This window comes from Strix uralensis, chromosome 2 (genome assembly GCF_047716275.1).
Source record: "Strix uralensis isolate ZFMK-TIS-50842 chromosome 2, bStrUra1, whole genome shotgun sequence".
NCBI classification, from domain to species: domain Eukaryota; kingdom Metazoa; phylum Chordata; class Aves; order Strigiformes; family Strigidae; genus Strix; species Strix uralensis.
Genome location: NC_133973.1, coordinates 126,831,051 through 126,850,908, shown reverse-complemented (window position 1 = coordinate 126,850,908; position 19,858 = coordinate 126,831,051). Strand labels below are relative to the sequence as shown.

Below are 19,858 nucleotides of genomic sequence, written 5' to 3'. Positions count from 1 at the left end.
GAGAGCGCGCGCTCGCTCCGCCCCTTGTGTCGCGGGGCCGCGGCGATTGGTCAGCCGGGGGCCGGTCCCGGCAACGTCCCATCCGCTGCGGGCGCGGGCCGGAAGGAGCCCATGGTTGGGCGGGCGGGCGCCCTTCGGCGGGTGGCCCCGCCCCGCCCCGGCGGGTGGCCCCGCCCCTCCCCGCCCCCGGAGCGCTCCGTCGGTGGGGGCAGCAGGTGCGTTCGCTTGTGGGGCGAGTGGCGAGCGCGGGTAGGAGCCCGGCAGCCTGCAGGCGGGGCGGGGAAGCGGCGGGCTCCTGCTGGGCGATGAGGCCTTCCCGGGGTGGCGTGGCCCCCGCGGAGGCGACCGAGGCCGGTGCTGCCCTGCCGGGCCTGGGTTGGCTGGGCCCGCCCGGCCTTCGCTCGGGGCGTGAGGGGAAAGGGAGGGCAGCGAGGAGCGCGGGGCGGGGCTGGCTCCGTGGGGCGGGGCAGGAACACTGCTTGGAGGTCTAGGCGTTTCTCCAATTGTTTATAAAACGCGTGTTTCGAGTACGCTCTACAGAACACCCGCTCAGTCTCGCACTGCGTGTCTGCAGGTGGTGCCGTTTCTAGATGGGGGTAGCACAGTGGTTTTATTGCGTCGGTATTAACCGGGGATTCTGGCAGAGCCGGGAAAGCCTGATTTAGTGAAGGAACATCGAGCTTGCTCTTGAGTTTTGCTGTTTGTGGTGTTGCTGATGTCCACATCATCCATCAGATGTTTTTTTTAGTGCAGGAAAACTGTGAAAGTTATTATAAATATCGTTGTATATCTGCTACTTACAGATGCTAACTGAAAATGAATAAAGACAAACAGATTGATGAAGAAGATGATGACAGCGAGCAGTTCGAAGACTTTACGGAGAATTTTAACCAACTTGAACTGCTGGAGACGCACAGGCATTTGATTCCTGTAGGAACTCAGAGCTGTTGGTCAGGACAGTCTGATGATGACGATGATGAACAAGAAAGAAGTGAGGAATGGTATGAAATGCAAGAAAAAAAAATGGAAAAAAATCCAGAGAAATTGCTACTCTGGGCAGCAGAAAACAATCGGGTAAGGCATTTATTCTGTTCACCTATATCATTGACAAGAATGTTACTTTGAGCAGATATCTACAGTTTCACCCACAAACAAAAATTTGCTTACACTTTTCTTTTTCTCTCTGAACTATTTTGATCCAGTTTTGCAAGCCACTGCATGTAAAAACATTTCCCTTTGTAGCCCACACACACTAAAATATCTCTGGATCCATTAGCTTTCAGAACAAAAGCTTTGACTGTTCAAAGTTAAAGTAACAGCACTCTTCTGAAACTTCTACAAACCGAAAGCATGCCAGGCTCTTTCTTCATGACAAGTAAGACTTGTGGAGTGGGTGGGGAGGGTGAATCTGAAATTTTATTTTCTCAAAAGCTCCATATGCAGATAATGGGTGACTGTTTTCCTATTTTTTTATGGAGAAAAAGCTTTTTATTCTTGGAAGTGAGGGAGAGATGACCAAGATTCCTGTTATGTAGTTTATTACACCCTTGCATACGTTTATTTTCATTAGTTGCCTTTCTTACACACACCAGCTCCATCTACAGTTCTGTGGAGGTACTTACGTCTTCACAGTGACTGGGGAGAAGGTGTAAGGTAAAGGTACTCCTAAGGCATTGCAACTCATGTTCATGTTGTATCTCTTTAAAAACAAAACAAAAAACCCCACCCAAACCAATCAAAAACCCCACCAAAACCCCCCGCCCCAGTAACAATAACTGGTTTCGTTTTAAAATTTCTTGTTGCAGTTAAGCCCTTTTGAGACTGACAGAAATTCAGAATAAAACTACAGAACAGTAAAAGCCATACATCTTGTCTGCGGAGTTTCATATTAAATTACCTGTTTTCTTTAAATAGCTGAGTACAGTGAAGAGGCTCCTTTCCGAAAAGCTGGCTCCAGTTAACGCTCGTGATGAAGATCAGTACACTCCTCTCCATCGAGCTGCCTACAGCGGGCACTTGGACATTGCACATGAATTGGTTGCCCAAGGGGCCGACGTTCACGCGCAGACGGTGGACGGCTGGACGCCTCTGCACAGCGCCTGCAAGTGGAACAATACAAAGGTGGCCGCGTTCTTACTTCAGCAGGGTGCAGACATCAATGCGCAGACAAATGGTTTGCTGACACCATTGCATATTGCAGCAGGAAACAAAAACAGTAGAGAAACCCTTGAACTCTTGCTGATGAATCGCTATGTGAAACCAGACCTGAAAAACAACTTGGATGAAACGGCCCTTGACATTGCTCGGAGGACTGATATATATCACTACCTTTTTGAAATAGTAGAAGACTGCATAAATGCTGTGTCCCCTTAAAAGTTGCGGTTAAGCTTGTGAATGTGAGGTTTGTTGCCTCCTGTTTGTGTCCTGCATGCTCCTCAGTGGTGGTCTGTCCCTTTGCAACAAAGTTTTTGTTTAAGATTCTTTTAGTATTCTCCTCAGGCAAAATGTCACTTCTTGCAACTCACCTCAGTGGTCTCGCTTACACTTTTGAAGCGTTACTACTGTTACGCAGAGTATTCAGGAAGTCTCAGTAATTTTAGCAAGTCGCCATGTGATTAGAGCAGATTTAGTGGGGCTTTTTTAGTTGGTCTGTACTGTCAAAGCAGGAGGGAAAACTGGAATATTGATGTGAAAGAATTCTGGCTTGGTTATGCAGAGTTTATTACAGCTCACTTGAAAACTATTTTTGGAGAAATTTAACTTTTTTAAAACTGCATGAAAGCTCAGAATGAATGTAACTTATTTGGGTGATACACAAAATGTTTAGTGATCCCGGTGTAAGGCTTATTATAAAATAAAATATTTAACCCTAAGTATTTTGTTGTAATGTTTTTAATTGAAAGCTCAATTATCAATGCAACTGCCTGTTCTTAAAAGGATAAGTAGTTTCGGTTTATTTTTTTCCTGGTACTTTTCAAGGAAATTACTTTGTATGAAGATCCTGTTACTTTTCCCTTGTAAATTAAGTTGAGAAATAAAACTTTAATGTCATGGGTATGGTGTTAGTTAGAACAAGTAAATCTCAACTGTATGAGGATAAACAGCCAACATGCTGTTGTGTCTGATGTAGCTACAGGTAATTTAGTGCAGGAAACACTCAACAGTGTTTCTCTTCCACTTCTGAATCCCTGGAGGAAATTCCTCATTCCAACTCAAATATTAGGATTTAAGCATAGTTTAAAAACTTTACTGGTATTTTTCCTTAAAATGCCTTAATTTCCAGACCATTCATTTATTTTCTTATTTAGCGCCTTTTTAGTATGTGAGAGCTTGTATTACAAATCCTAGCCATTCACATCTGACTTGGACTTCCAAAAGTTCTGAGAGATTTGGCTGCTGTCATTTAACCAAACTCAAGGTCATGGGGGTGGGTGGGTTGAAGATTTTTTGAGGCCTTTAGCACGCACTTGAGTGCAGCTTCTCTGCATTCATGCCACCTATAATCTCACTGATTTTCAATGAAGACTTGGGACCCTTCATCTGAGGGGCTCTTAGCAGGTTTTAGCACTGACTACCATTTGGTTTAACTTAGCAGAAAAATGTTAATGCTATAAATCTTCACAAGACATCATTGCAGCTTCTGTTTGTCAGTTCAGCCTTCTGCTAGCAAGTGAAAAACTGACTTAGAGTTGATTTCAGAGTTTAATTTACCTGTGTTACTGTTCACATCAGCCATATCAGTCTGCTTCTCTCAATCTTTCAACTTCTTTTGGAGAATCAACATCTGGATTATTTAGCTATCTGAGAGTTCCAGTAATGTGTACTTCTCATCTTTTTTTTTTTTTTTTTTTGTTCCCCCACCTTGGTTCAAGTGTAAGTTTCAGACAAAAATCACTACTAAATGCAAGTATTTAATGAGTGACGGTTTTCAAGTACCAGTACAGTACACATCAAAACAATTACTCTGAGCAGTTGGATCTTTTTTGATCAATGGTGGTTTAGAATATTAGAAGACAGAACTGCAGCAATGCTGTCAACCCAGCAGATGATCTCTATTGCATGGGAATTAGTACATGAAAGATTTTCCCATGGTAATGGCATGCTGCATGATCTTGAGCTTCAGCTTTGTCACCTGTAATTCAGGAGTGGAGAAACTTGCTTCTCTGTGTTAATCAAATTGAACTGAAAACTGAATGTAAGACCTGCAGTACTGTCACTCAGTATGAGAGCTGTAACAAAACACTTTGTTGAGCCGTGCAGATGCCTTACTGAGTGATCCCAAGCTCCTTCCGGACACCAGTAATGGAGCTGAAGCACATCTGTAGCAGCAGCAGGGCTGGAGTATGCTGGCCCACGTTTGGTGCTCTGATCAAGGGACTGCGGAGGGCATCTTCGTCACCCACCCTTCTAGAAGCCAGGATCAGCATTTCTGTTAGAGAGAGCTGCCTCTGAGCTATGAATGGTACAAGATGATTTTTAATGCTTATTATTTTGAAAGTTTGGTTCCAGGACGTCTGTGGAAGATGAATACACCTTGAAATGCATCAAGTAAAAATACAGAAATGGATTATATCATGCATTTGTGTAACTAGACTTGGTTGGTATCTTATAAATTCTCACTACTGTATGCAAAGTCTTGATTTCAAGGAACCTACCACGGGGCAAAGGCGAGCAGGACAGCTTCCCTGCGTGCCCTCTGGCAGCATTATCTGTTGACTACTGTAATTGCCAGCTGCTCCTCTTAAAACTTTTAACAGTGGCAAAACAAGGAGAGTCACGTCTACTTCAGTCTATGAACAGTGTCTCCAGATGCTTCATTTTATTAAAAGCATTTTTAAAACCAAGCTAGTTCTTTTGAGTATTAGTAGATCTACATCATCCATCCAGTTAAACTGGACTCTTCTTTTTTTTCCATCAGTCCGCCATTGCCCCAGGTGAGGACAAGGCATCCTCTCATAAGGCAGGCCAGTGGTGACACCCCACAGGGGTACAAAACGTTAGTGACGTGTGTGCCTGCTGCCGAGTGTGGTAACACTGACAGACACAAACGCGGAGCCGTTCACCCCTAGAGCAGAACCCCTACATACCGAGAGCTGTCACCCACCCTGAGCCCCAAGCAGGCATGAGGGATGGTGACAGGCCACATCCTGCCTTGGAGGTTGCCCCGTTGTTATCCCTGGCCTGTGGAAGGGGTAAACCACCCGCGCTGTGACTGGAAATGGCCGACCCGACCTGCCTCCCTCGGCACGAGGCTGCGGGAGGAGGTGAGCTCCCTCCCTCAGGCACTCGCGCCCCGGCCGAGGCGCAGCCCCATCATGGCGGAGGGCGGGCCGGGCGGCCTCCGCCCGCCCCCGCTCCTGTGGCAACCGGCCCGCCCGGCTCCTACCCGCCCGGGCGCGGCGGCGGCCATGAGGGCAGCAAGCAGGGAGCAGCCGGCGGTGGCGGCCGACCAGGCGGGCAGCGATGTCCGCGGCGAGACGGCGGGAGGCGGACAGCCCTGTGAGCGCGGCGGTCCCCCGGCGGGGCCCGCCTCACCGCCCCCAACTTGTTGCGGCCTCCATTCCCTCTGCCCCGCCCCGACCCCCAGGCGTGTCCTCTCGGGGGAGCTGAGCCTTTCCCCCCCGCAGCTCCCCACTGATCCCCCGCGGCCACCTTGCTTGGCGGCCCCTTGCCTCCCCCGGCACCGTGCCCCCAACCCGGTAGGGGTGCAGGTAGCACTTTGTCAGGCAGGGACTCCCCTGCCGCCATGAGGTGCCCTGATCCCTCTTCAACTCCTTAGAGATCTCCTTCAGCAAGGACATCTCCTTGGAGACCTCCTCCCTGTGCGACCCTGCCTTGGGTTGTTGGCCGTGGGGAGGCACTGGCCATGTCTTCTCCAGTGCCCAGGGCTGGCCTTGGCTCCTGCATGGGAGAGCCGCCTCACCACCCTGAGCCCACCAGCACTCCCTTCTTAGATTTGTGCACAGTCCTGTCGTGAGGAATCACTCCATGTTGGGGAGCAGGCCCTGGCTGAACAATATCGTATATTTGTAAATGATTTGTCTTAAAGTGTGTGAAAGACAGAAGCAGAGCAGCATGAAATGACATAAAGGGAGCCTACAAGAAAGATGGAGGAGGACTTTTTACAAGGGCGTGGAGTGATAGGATGAGGGGCAATGGCTTTAAACTGAAAGAAGGTAGATTTAGATTTGATATAAGGGAGAAATTATTCACTATGAGTGTGGTGAGACACTGGAACAGGTTGCCCAGAGAAGCTGTGGCTGCCCCCTCCCTGAAGTGTTCAAGGCCAGGTTGGACGGGGCTTTGAGCAACCTGGTCTAGTGGAAGGTGTCCCTGCCTATGGCAGGGGGGTTGGAACTAGATGATCTTTAAGGTCCCTTCCAACCCAAACCATTCTATGATTCTACGTTATATTTGGCAGAGCACATTAGCATTCAGGGGATTTAAAATAATTGGTTCTTTTGTAATATATTTTACTCACAGGGGAGAAATTTGTTTGTGTTGAGCCATCTAGGAGAGTTAAAGAAATACTTGAAGAAGAGCTTTATTTTCGGAAAGAAGCATGCCAAGTTAAACATCCAGCTGCAGGTAATCCTCATTATCAGCAAATGGCAAGTGTTTGTCAGAGCAAATGAAATATAAATTACTTTGAGGAACTGTGGCAAAATTATTATTATTTTAAAAAAACAGCCCAGAACATTTATATAATAGGCTGGAGAACATTTAGAAACAGAATAATTGCCTATAGTCTTTATTACCTTTTTTTGTGTGTGTCTGAAATTACAGGACCATAGAGAACATGTATAATTCCATATGATCTATCAGTTTAATAAAACAGAAACGAATGCCAAGCAGTAGGGAGGTTTTGTTACCTTTTTCTTTGAAAGAAGTGCTGTAGTTATTAGAATACTTTGTTCCCTTCTGCTGTTCAAAACTGACGTTGGTGTTGAAAAGAAAGAGTTGAGGTAAGAATGTTAAAGGCAAGTAAAAGACCAGAAAACAGTGAAAGCAATTAGAAAAACAGTCTGATTAGGCAGCTTAAAGGTTATGGAGAGACCTGGTTACAGTAGGCAAATATGGAAGTTTAAGAGGGAACAAGGTGTTCAGTCTAGCTAAACTACTAAAAGTTCTGAGAACTGGAGGTAAAAATGAGATAAGATCAGAGTAGAAAAAATTAACATTTTTTAACAAAAGATAAATTAATGATGAAACAATTTAACAAAGATCACTTAAGATTCACCATTTTTAATATACATGTTAAATAATTTTGCACTTAAACTGTTAGCGCTGGTCCAAGCTTATTTGCTAGACTTGGTGCAGGAATGAGCCTGAAGCCATGTGACCCATATAAGACAAAATTTACATTATGCTGGTTGTCTCCTGCAGCCATAAGATCTGTTACTCTAATTGTAGAAAATTAATTTTCTGAAGTTTGTAATGTTTAAGGATAGGTCATCTTACCTGGTTGACTACAAGGTCTTATTGCCTTTATCAGCCAAGCCATTGTAGTTTATTATGTACCTCTCTGTAGAGACCACTGAGTAAAGCTGGTTATTCCACAGCTTCCTTCAGTAGTTTGTTCTAGTGGTTGGTGTATTAAAAAAAAAAAGCCTGATTAATAATTTGGATATGCATGATTCAGCTCCTTGCTTTTCTTGGATATATAATAGTGTGTTCTTCAGTGTCCGGGATTTCCTTCCAGAGAAGGTATATACACATATAGTTGGTTTTGTCTCTTTATGTACTCTCACCAAATGTTTTGCCTCCTCTTTTAAAATGTGAATATCAAATGCGATCATGGTATTTCGGTATTTGTATCACCAGTAGCCTCAAAAGAGACAGAAAATCATCTACTTATTTTAGAGCTAACATTAGCACTAGGACCTTGAACTGTTTGTCGACTGTTACTCCTAAATCCATGATGCTTTTGCTCCACAATACATATTCTGTAGCCCTACATTTTCTTCTGCTGAGTAAAGCTATTCCTTGGTTATATTAAGCTGTATTTTGTTGAAAGAAGCTCACCATTATATCTCCTAATTATTACATCCTCTACAAATGTAATAAGGGCGTTTTTGTCTTTGTTTCCAAATTTGGAAAAATTTGAAAAAAGTCTGGTTTCTCTTATGTAGGATTGAGACCCATGTCTAAACTCACTCATAATGAATTTAAAGCAGTTGGATTCACAGACAAAAAGGTACATGTTAGGTGAGGTAATCAGTATCCCGCCAGATGTAAAGACCATTTGAACCTGCAGCTCTGTTACTCTGGTTAGGCTCCTTAGGCAGTTACAGCACACACCTGCAAATGAATGACTTCTGTAGGGTCATGTAAATGGAGGGGAAAAGGCAATTTGAAAACACAGTTCTTCTACCTTGTCCTAGATACCTACCGTTGCATGTGTCATGCTCTAAAAGTGTCTGTTCTTTTCCCATTGACTGGTTCTGGACAAGTAGCTGAATTGCAGATGTTAACATTGGTCTGCTCAAGCTGTTCATGTGTCTAATGTTACTAAGAGCTGAACACAACTATATTTCACTGCATCCATCTGCCAGTGGATCAAAATTGTCTAGAATATTTCAGTTTGATTGTATGAATGGATTCTACCGTGTATGTTCTCATGATTTCTGGGGAGTCCCCCAATGAAATGCATGTTACAAAGGCTTAAAATACTAAAGATAATATAGAAACACTACAAAAATATTTGTCACAGGAATATATAATAAGGATGTATAACAAGCTCAATGTATAAATAGTATGTGTAGCATAATATGTTATATGCATAGCATTACAATGCTATGTATAAGAAGGTCAAATGGATACTGGTGTACAGTTTATTCAGCAAGTACCTAGTTTCTTTTTCATCTGTAAACATCTGGAGAATTAGAGATGCTTCCTAAGTGGTCTGGGCTCTGAGAAACAATTGTCAGGTTGGATGGTTACTGATTTCCACAGTTCAGATGATTAGTAAGTTTATTGTTTTAAATAAATTAGATGGTTAGTAAATTGTAACCTTTCCACAAAATAAATTATCTTTTTTGTTTTGTTTTGGTGGTGGTGGTTTTGTTTTGGCTTTTTGGCTGCTTTATTTTGGGAGAGGGGTGGTGGGTTTTTGTTCTGCTATCTTTTTATGAGGGCATTTGATATTCCAGTATGACCAATAAATCATGCTGGATGCATCGATGGTATTACTGCTGTTTCTTATACATTATCAATCAGCTGCATCCTGCTTTAGTTAGGAGCCTAGCAGTCCTACACTGTTCTACAGACAGTAGAGAGCGTAGTATACCTTTAGCAATATGAACTGCTCTCTGAAGATGTCAATCTCTTTTAATTAACTACGGAGGAAGATTACAATGTTCTGCTTAACTACTTCTAATTACTATATAGACCAAAGGGACCATCTTAAAATGTACATTAATTTTAGAACAAGTTGAAGTAATCAGTTATAACAGTATTATTTTGAAAAATTATTAACAGTGGCTCTGGAAGGAATTTGGAGTGTGAAAAAGAATTTCTCCATTGGAAGCCCGACACCAGTGTCACAGAACAGAAACAATTTACTTTTACAACCTCAATTCTACTCAAGGCATGCAGGAATGAAAAGTAAGAGTCAATAATAAGAAACTTTCCCTATAACACCTCATTTTAAAATATTATAATTCATAGACATCTCACAGGACTTCAGATCTGTTTTGTTCAGTGTAATTTTTTTCATCATATTACCTATATAGTCCTATAGTAATGACCACTGGGCATCTTTTTGCAGAGCTAACCCACCTCCTCCTTTAGTAAGCAGCAACAGACTTGAAATCTTTGCAGAAGAAACCTGCTTAGGACTGCTATGTTGAGTCACCTTATTTCATATTCTGAAGCCTTTTGTAAACATGTGGAATAATCACTTGTTTCCTACTGATGAGTGGTGAGTGTTGGTACTTGCCTTTCTTAACATCCAACACCCAACCTTAACCAGTTCAGATGTTTGGAAAAGCCCTCCTTCCAACACACCTCCTGAAAAGAGGTTGATCTAGGTATCATTTCAGGCATTTTAACATCTGCCTGCAATGTTCAGCTGCTGCTCTGGGGCAGATGTTTCTTTCTTTACAGTCAGTGGAGTGTGGCTTTTGTGGAACAGACCAGTTCCTTATGAGCTGGTGGATTTTAGCATAGTCTTCTCGATGTGCCTACCTTCTCTTTTTCAGTGAAATGTATTAACTTTGTAGCGGAAGGTGAAAGCTTCCAACCCTAAGGAAACAGAGTTCATTCATTTTGTAAGAGGAATATTGTTAGTGCCATGAGCTTGCAGAATACATGAACTCAGCATATTTTACCATTACATGAAGCTTCTTCCCATGTTCTCTGGGGCTAGCAGTCTAAAAAATACAGCTAGCTGCATGACTAGCACCTCTTTCTTCCTATCTTGTGAGCTCTGGAGATAGTGGCATGTTAGTTACAACAGCAGCATGAATTACATTGTTGCTAGTAAAAGAAATTTTTAACCAGTATAGCCTTCTGCCACGCTGCTTTTGCTCTAGAGAGAGTACTTGTAGGAACATATTGTTTATAGAGCAGGCCTAATCTATGCTAGGTATTAACTGCAGTCACTTCTGGTATGTATTTAAACCAAAAAAAATTTTAGCCACACTGTAGAAATTACAACCAAAGAATGCCTCAGAGTTTGGAGGTGTTGGCATAATTTTAAAACTCATGTACCTGTGTCTTCTAGTGAAAGCATGCAGTTTTCAAAGATCCTGATGTCATCCATTTCTCATTAAGATCCATGAGGGAAGAACAGCTTAAAAACAAAGCAGTTTATTAAAATTTATTTAGGTGCTGAAATCTGTGGGCCCTGTTCCTCTTTCTTTGGGAATTTAGATGTACCTTCATTGCCAGGGACTGCTGCTAGAGACAAGTGATGCTCTTCTCACTAGCTGTACTGCCTGTTTAGCAGCAGGTATCATGACAGAAGGGGTGACAGAAAAGATACAAGACAGGAGAAAAACTGGAAGCAATCTGGCTTCAGCTCCTATACTCACCAAACCATTTCCATTCACACACCCTCTTCTGTGTAAGGATCTAAAGAAGTGAGGTGGTAATATACTAATTGAGGTGGACTAGGTATAGGCTATGGAAATGAACAAAAAAGAAGAGGGGTTTCAAGAGAGAAGTTGAGCTTATTGTGTTTAGTGCCAGAAGGAAAAGCACCACCGAAAGGAAAATGAAGAAGCACAGACAAGAGGAATAAAAGAGGAGACAGAACAAAAGGTTGGGAATTCCTGAAGGGAACGGGAGAGAGTAGAACACAGTTCAGCCACACAGGGATACAAACTGAAAGAAATTAATATGTGGGACATATAAGTAGAAAAGACAAAAAGAAAAAATATATACACCCATGTTGCTGAATTTACTGAAGTTAAAGCATTTTATTTTTGCTTCTCCCATTTACTGCCTTTCTCTAAAAGTGACTAGAGGCTTGGGGGGTTCACTATGTGGTGTCTCATCCATTCTTACAGCGGATCTCGTTTTTTTACAGATTGCTGAATTTCAGTGCTGTGAAGATCTGAGCCTGTTGTGATGTGTCAAACATCAAAATGACTAGCTGCCTTTAGAAATGTAGATTGGTATTTCAGATTTTGAAGAAAGCTCTGCTTGGATAGGGAGCTATTTCCTTTGTTGTTGTTTTAGTCATGTCCTTGTACTTCTCTTTTATCAGATGTTGAGTAGCCAAATCTGATCCATATTTCAGCCAGTGATGAAGATGCCACAGTCCAAAGATAACAAAATGTTCTTGCTGACAAAAATGTGCTACTGTAAAACTCAATATTTTCATAGGCTTCTCTGTTGCAAAGTGATTCTAAGTTCCAGCAGAAGATTGTAATGTAATTGAAGAGATGCCTTAAAATGCCTTAGGCTGTCCATTCATTAAACTGAGCAGTTCATAAGACAAGAGTTTGTGACTTAGTATCTAGCCTGATTTAATAAAAGTTTAACATAAACAAGCCTCTCTATATGTAAGAGTTATCATAGTGTTGAACAACCACAGAGGCAGCATGGAACCTGAAATAACCTGTCACTAAACTCTCACTCTTCACCATTATTACAGTGAGGTAGTACAAAATGATCATTAGTTTGTTTGGTATTATCACACCACTTAGGAAACAAATGTGGATCATTCTATGTACTGCATAAAACCAGAACAAAAGATAGCTTTGAAAGCTCATGGATAGTTGGAGGAGGTACCAGAGACAGGAGTGACATTTGCAGCTACAGAATAGCTTCAGTGCAGCTTCAGTGCTTCAGGCAGCAGCCGAGGGCCTGGAAGCACTCTCCTGTAAAGCATCTGAGCTGGCTGAGCCTGGACCATGCAGGAGGAAGTGAAGAGTGATAGTAGTTGGAGACGCCTTGCTGCGGGAGATGGAAGCTCTCATTTGCTGCCCCAACATGCTGGCTGAGGAGGTTTGTTGGGGGGCTGAGATCTGGGATGATGTGGAGAGCGTGCTGAGTCTCATCTGGGCCTCAGACTTTGACTCCCTGCTGCTCTTCCACGTGGACAGCAGCGATACTGCCAGGGGAGACGTGGAGAGTATCGAGCATGACTACACTGGTGTAGGGTGAGTCAAAGACATAGGTGCCCAAGTCATTTCTCCTCAATCCTCCTGGGGACGGTGTAGGGCTGGAGGAAAGGATGGATCCTGTGGGTAAACTATTGTTTGCACATCTGGTGTTGAAAATGGGGAGTTGGCTTTTATGACTATGGGATATTCCCTCTTTGAGTACTAAGAACTGCTGGGATGAGATTCACCCCAAAAGTAGACCAAAAGCTATGTTTGTACCATAACTAGAAGGATCCATGATTGTTTCCTAAGTGCTGTGATAACATGAGAAACAGATAGTAGTGATCTTTTGCCTAGCCAACCTGGGGAGGAGAACTGTAAGCAGGAGTGACAGGGGAGGGAGGTGACAACCCACGATCGAGTGAGGAGGTGGTGGACCAGGTTGGTAGGCATGATATTTCCTGTTTTCATGTTTAGCAATCTAACTGTTGAGGTTTGAACTCAGCCAGCAGCCAGATGCCATGTGGCTGGCCGTTCACCTTCCCCCTCCGCGGTGAAATAGGGGAGGGACAAAAAGAAGAGAATTCGTAGGTTGAATAAAGAATTTACTAAATATAACAAGAGAACAACAGTAACAATAGTGAGTCCAAAAAGAAACGGGTAAAATGCAGCAGTGGCTTACCGAGTGTGGCGACCGCCCCCCCCCCAGCAACAACACGACCCGAAGAGCGAATGGCGTGAGCCCAAGCCCGAGCAAGTGCCCACCCGAGAGAGCCCACCCACCTAAATCCCTGGGCATGGCATCACATGGTATGAAATACTCCAGTGAAATTTAACTCCATCCTGGTCGAAACCAGGACAGTCTCCAACCCTTATTCCATACCATTGACGTTATGCTCAGGTTCCAAGTACATCCTAAGGAATCACCACTCTTTTTTCCCAGGTCTCACAGATGTCATTCCCTTAGTCTATGGGCCATCCTTCCACAATGTCTGCTGAGTTCATTTGGTCCATAACATAGGGTTCCATCTGTCATGACAGTCTATAAGGCTGAGGAATGAGGCGGAGTTGGCTCAGTCAGTGGAGCAGGAGGCTTTGGATGTGGTTTATGGTGGTTTGGATGAGGCAATAAGATACTGACCATAACCACAGCTGTTGATGTTTCTTACATTTTATGAGTGCTTACAGCGTGGACAACGGAAGTCTGCAAGCGCTTTTATATACAACTAAAGTTACAACCTAGTTACTAACCTAACACCAACCTCACCCACAACTTTTCTTTATTTTTGGTGGTAAACAGGCTTGAATCACTTTTTTTACTGATATAGAGACAAGTCACAGGGCCTTGACCTATGTGTTATGTAAAAGCTATGCTGCAATCCAAATGGTCAGTGAGAATTTACACCTGATGTAACTCTGCTTCCTTCAGCAGATCTATATGAGAGGACTTTGGATCTATAGCTGATGGGTATGAAAACACGTAGTGTCAGAGCTGGAGACTCTCCAGTTCTGAACAGTCCCTGAACTGCGTGAATCAATGATCTCTTAATTCACTGAAGCAAATGACTTGGGGGAAAAGAGATTTGAGCCTATCTGATGTACACTTTTTCATACCAGCTCTGTGAAACAGAGCTGGAAAAAGTAATTTTCTGGTAACCATAAGGTTTTTTTACCCTGGAAGTGTTCAAGGCCAGGTTGGATGGGGCTTTGAGCAACCTGGTCTAGTGGAAGGTGTCCCTGCCCATGGCAGGGGGGTTGGAACTGGATGATCTTTAAAGGTCCCTTCCAACCCAAACCATTCTATGATTCTATGACTGTTGTTTTTAAATATATGAGATTGAAAAATGTTAATGTAAACATACGTAGTTCCAAGAAAGTTATAAAAGGACAAAAAATTTCCTCCTCTTTAGTTTCTTTTGTTTTAGTTTTCCAAATTGTTAATTCTTTTAGAGGTGCTTGAAACTGTTTGAATTTGAGAGGAGTTCAAAGCTACCGTAGCTGTTGTCAGTCTTTTTTTTTTTTGCTAAATAAGCGATTTATTCACTCTCAACTTCACTCTCTAAATTGCAACTGTTTTAAAATAAAATCCCCCAGGGTACTTCCCTGCAAGGCCACGGAATACAGCATGGGACCCATAGCGCAGCTGGTGTGAAGACACCGTTTTGCTGGAGTTTAAAACCTCTGACTCCAGTTCAGGCATGGGCGGGAAGAAACAAGAAGCAAGGCAGCGCGTGGGAAGCAGCGGAGCAGTCCTGCTGTCTCCTGGGCAAGAGGGCAGGGAGACTGTGTCGGCCTGTGTGGTGTGCCTGGCAGGGATGCCCTCTGCCCATGGTCCTCTGCCCCACGCTCCTACCTGTGCTCACAGGGTGCGGGTGCCACGAAGCCCCCTGGGAGCCGTCCCCACAACCCCTCCTGTGCCTGCTGGGGTCTGGGCTGTGGCCAGGGACGCCCTTCCTGAGTGCAGAGACACAAATTCCCTCTGGAGCCCTGAGTTGGGGATGAGCAACTGTGTGGGCTGGGGAGCAAAGGCTGCCATTACCTGCATCTGCCTGTGGCCACCTCAGCAACCCCCTGGGCTGCAGGCCGCGGGGGGAGGCCGGCGGAGCAGTGAGGTGAACGTGCTGCTGTGGTGGGAGCCCTTCGGCCGCCCGCAGCGCATGGCCGACTGCCGCCGCCGCTACAACATCACGGGCTGCCGCCTCAGCGCCGACCGGAGCCGCTACGCCGAGGCGCAGGCGGTGCTCTTCCACCACCGCGACCTGGCGCTGCACGGCGCCAGGGGGCTGCCCCGGGGGCCCCCGCCGCGGCCCCCGCGGCAGCTCTGGGTGTGGATGAACTTCGAGTCGCCCTCGCACTCGCCCGGCCTGCAGGGGCTGGCTGGCCTCTTCAACTGGACCATGTCCTACCGGCGGGACTCGGACGTCTTCGTGCCCTACGGGTACCTCTACGCCCCGCCGGCGCCCCGGCCCTTCGTCCTGCCCCGCAAGACGCGGCTGGTGGCCTGGGTCATCAGCAACTGGAACGAGGAGCACGCCCGGGTGCGCTACTACCGCCAGCTGAAGGAGCACCTGGCCATCGACGTGTACGGGGCGCGGGGGCTGGCGCTGGCCGAGGGCGGCGTGGTGGAGACCGTGTCGGCCTACAAGTTCTACCTGGCCTTCGAGAACTCCCAGCACACCGACTACATCACTGAGAAACTCTGGAGAAACGCCTTCGCCGCCAGCGCCGTGCCCGTCGTCCTCGGACCCCGCAGGGCCAACTACGAGCGCTTCATCCCCCCCGACTCCTTCATTCACGTCGACGACTTCCCCAGCCCCCGGCTGCTGGCCACCTACCTGAAATTCCTCGATAAAAACAAACCCAGCTACAGGAGGTATTTTGCCTGGAGGAAGAAGTACGAGGTCCACGTCACCTCGTTCTGGGACGAGCATTTCTGCAAGGTTTGCGAGGTTGTGAGGGCAGCCGGAAATCAAATCAAGACTGTACGAAATACATACAGATCTGAAACCTTTACAGTTGTGCATGGCTCAACATAAATACTGATGCCAAGTTCTTCAGCCGTACAGCCGAAACCAATTGTCGGTTATGACAGCTTCCTGGACCATGAAACTTTCTGTTGTTGTTTTGTTGTTGTTTTAGTCATGTCCTTGTACTTCTTTTTTATCAGATGCTGTAGTAGCCAAATCTGATCTATATTTCAGCCAGTGATGAAGATGCCACAGTCAAACCACCGCTGGGTAAGAGCAGGACGGGCCAGTTTGGCTCAGCCTGGTTTGGCGGGGGGCGGTTGGGCGGCCAGGGTGGAGCGGTGACAGCCCGGTCTGGCCCACAGGGAAGGAGAAGGGGCCACTGGAGGAGCTGTACCAGGAGGGGCAGCTACTGGGCAGCGGCTGCTACGGCTCGGTGTACTCGGGCATCCACCTCTCCGATAGCACCCCGGTAAGTGGCGGGGATGGCGACGGGGCGGAGGGGAGGAGGAGGAGGCTTAGCCCGCCGCTACCCTTGGCTTGCAGGTGGCCATCAAACACGTGGCCTGGGTGTCCTGGTTTAGCCAGGATAGGGTTAAGTTTCCCCAGCAGTGGGGGGGAGCTCTAGCCGGGTTATTCAGATACCATGCGGATGTCACATCCTGGCAGGTCACATTTTTCCTGGCGGGAGCGCGGTGCACTCGTGGTTTTGTACATCGTGCTTCAAACTGCTGTATTTGGTAGCTATTTTGCTCTGTTAATTGCCATCACTATTACTGTTATTGTTATTGTTGGTTGTGTTGCTATTGCATTGTTGTATTAAACCTTTCCTTATTTCAGTCTTGGGGCTTTGTATTTCACTCCCTTTGTGGGGGAGGGGCAGCGGCCGCGTGGTCTCAGACCCCGGCAGGGGCTAAACCATCACACTGGGAACGCATCGCAGCGTGGGGTGAGCTGGTGAGTGACTAGGGCTACCGGGAGAAACTGGGGTGTCACAGGGTGGGGGATAAGGCGAGGCCTGAGATGGTGGAATCCAGGACACCGCGGGGGGGGGTGGGCATGGAGTCACTGGGGGACACGAAGCATCCTGGGTGAGGGACTGCCCAGTACTGGGGGGGTGGGGCAGGCGGGCACCGGAGCATCCCCTTGGCAGGGGGATCCCCGGGCACCAGTGGGGCCGAACAAGGGGGCAGCGGAGCATCCCGGACTGGGGGGGGGATGTGCACAGAACTGTTGGGGCTGAGTATGGGGGCACCAGAGCATCCCCTTGGCAGCGGTTCCCTAGCACTGGGGGGGGGGCACTGGAGCATTCCCTTGGCAGGGGGGATGCCCGGGCACCTGTGGGATCAGGCAGGGGGCCACTGGAGCATTCCAGGTGGAGGCTACCAGACCCCTGCCCCGTCCCTCTGATAGCATCATGGTCCCCCTGCAGCCCAGCGGCACTCAAGCGCCAATGGAGATCATGTTGCAAACGTGGTGGGCTCCTCCGGCTTCCACGGCATCATCCACCTCCTTGACTGGTTCGAGCTGCCAGACAGCTTCGTGCTGGAGCATCTGGAGCTCACGCAGGACCTCTTTGATTTCACCGTCAAGAGGGGATCCTTGTCAGAGGAGGTAGTGTGGGGGCTGTTCTGGCAGGTGCTGGAGGCCGTGCGGCACTGCAACACCTGCGGTGTCCTGCACCGTGACATCAAGGAGGAAAACATCATCATCGACCTCGTCACCGGTGAGCTCAAGCTCATCGACTTTGGCTGTGGCACATTCCTCCAGGATACGGTCTACACCAAATTTGCCGGTGAGCCCACACCCGGGGGGATGCTCCTGGCATTGCACGGCCCAGCCTGAGCAGGCACCAGTTCCCCCTTTGGAGGGGGGGAATTAATTATTCAGGCAGCTGCCAAGTTGCTTTTTGACACAGGGCAGATGTTGTGAAATGGGAGCTGGCTCCCAGCTGTTGCCACCCACTCTGCCTGGGGCTGGGGTGGGGGGAGCCAGCCTGACAAAAACAAACACCCATGGGGGTAGCAGAGGCAGGGGGGTGTGTGTGTGGTGTGAAAAACCCATATGCTGGCCAGTTTGGTTTGCAGGTGTGGTGGTTTGACCTTGGCTAAATGCCAGGTACCCACCAAGTCGCTCTATCACTTCCCCCCCTTCCCCTTTTTTCTCAACAGGGCAAAGAGTGGAAAGAAAATAACATAGAAAAAAAAACCAACCAACCCTTGTGGGTAAAACAAAAGCAGTTTTAATATAAGCAAAGTGAAGCAAAGGTCCACGCGCGGAAGCAAAAAAAAGAAAACAGATTTATTCTCTACTTCCCATGAACAGGCGATGTCGGGCCTTCTCAGGAAGCAGGGCTCCCATACCTGTAGTGGTTGCCTTGGAGGACCAAGGGTGACCCCACCCCCTTCCTCCTTTCTCCCAGCTTTATACTGAGCAGACGTCATATGGTATGGAATATCCCTTTGGTCAGTTCGGGTCAGCTGTCCTGGTTGTGTCCCCTCCCAAGATCTTGCCCACCCCGTCCCACTGTGGGGGGGGGAAAATATCAGAAAGAGCCTTGGTGCTGTGTAAGCACCACTCAGCAGTAGCCACAACACCAGTGTGCTATCAACACCCTGCCAGCTCCCAACATAAAACACAGCACCATGAGGGCTGCTACAGGGGAAAACCAATTCCGGCTCAGCCAGACCCAGTACAGTCTCCACCCCTTATTCCATACCATTTACGTCATGCCCAGGTCCCACATAACACTCATTTATTCATTCCGTAAACTTTCTTCACTCCTCCAGATGTTCAGTGACTTGGCTCCCATCTGTGTTCAGGACAGGAGCAGTATGTTTGACTGTTGGACTCCAGTACTGGCTAGGTTTGGGTAATCATCGCATCGTTCTTACTTCCTCCATCACTTCCTGCAACATACAACTCAGCCCACAGATTATTTTCCCCCCAAGGTTAAATCTCCTTGAGGCACACACTGAGTAGCCCCATTCTCCCGCATTACCCACCAAGTACATCCAGGTCCCTGAGCAAAAACAATCCCACGAGTGGGCTTGCCTTTTCCCAAGGGAGGAGCAATCCATACTGCCTTCCCCAGCCATTGCCCTGTGTGTACTACAGGGACCTTATCTCCTCCCACAGTATGAAGGGGTTTTGTTTGGGCAGGACCAGGACGGTTAACAGATCCTCTGGTGTTAATTAGCCAAGTGGCTTCTGCTAAATTTATATCCCAGTGTTTCCATCCCCCATTGTCCAATGCTCTCAACATAGTCTTCAACAGTCCATTGTATCTTTCAATATTTCCAGACGCTTGTGGGTAATAAGGGATGTGATACACCCACTCAATGCCATGTTTCTTTGCCCAGGAGTTTATAATATTATTTTGAAAATGGGTCCCATTGTCTGATTCGATTCTTTCAGGAGTACCATGTCACCATAAAATTTGCCTTTCAAGACTTAAGATGGTATTTTGGGCAGTGGCATGATTTACAGGGTATGTTTCAAGCCAACCTGTAGTTGCTTCCACCATGGTGAGTATGTAGCACTTGCCTTGGCGTGTTCGTGGCAATGGTCCAATATAGTCAATTTGCCAGGCCTCACCATATCAAAAACTCAGCCGTGCCCTCTGTTCCAGGGAGACTTTACTTGTGTGGCTCACTTGATTGCAGCACATGTTTCACATTCATGAGCGACCTGTGAGATGGCCTCCATGGTCAGGTCCACCCCTCGATCACGAGCCCATCTGTACATTGCATCTCTTCCGAGATGCCCAGATGTTTCATGGGCCCATCGAGCTACAAATAGCTCACCCTTGCGCTCCCAGTCCAGGTCCAGCCAAGC

The 19,858-nt window shown here is 46.8% G+C and overlaps 3 protein-coding genes across 5 annotated transcripts; all 3 read left to right on the top strand.

Moving 5' to 3' along the window:
* The first annotated feature begins 105 nt into the window (after positions 1-105).
* On the top strand, positions 106-2,873 carry ANKRD49 (ankyrin repeat domain 49). 3 transcript variants are annotated; one of them, XM_074860258.1, is made up of 3 exons: positions 106-215; positions 804-1,074; positions 1,915-2,873. In XM_074860258.1, exons 2-3 carry the CDS (start codon positions 817-819, stop codon positions 2,371-2,373), a joined length of 717 nt encoding a protein of 238 aa, XP_074716359.1. In that variant the 5' UTR covers positions 106-215; positions 804-816; the 3' UTR covers positions 2,374-2,873. The 3 variants fall into 3 exon arrangements, with proteins under 3 accessions (XP_074716359.1, XP_074716361.1, XP_074716360.1); XM_074860260.1 differs by lacking the exon at positions 106-215 and adding an exon at positions 229-249; XM_074860259.1 differs by lacking the exon at positions 106-215 and adding an exon at positions 461-574.
* A 2,442-nt stretch (positions 2,874-5,315) lies between these two features.
* On the top strand, positions 5,316-9,620 carry C2H11orf97 (chromosome 2 C11orf97 homolog). Its single transcript, XM_074860797.1, has 3 exons — positions 5,316-5,499; positions 6,484-6,588; positions 9,481-9,620. Exons 1-3 carry the CDS (start codon positions 5,316-5,318, stop codon positions 9,618-9,620), a joined length of 429 nt encoding a protein of 142 aa, XP_074716898.1.
* Positions 9,621-14,752: 5,132 nt separating this feature from the next.
* On the top strand, positions 14,753-16,090 carry LOC141940025 (alpha-(1,3)-fucosyltransferase 4-like). Its single transcript, XM_074860796.1, has one exon. It carries the CDS (start codon positions 14,753-14,755, stop codon positions 16,088-16,090), a length of 1,338 nt encoding a protein of 445 aa, XP_074716897.1.
* Positions 16,091-19,858: the final 3,768 nt, after the last annotated feature.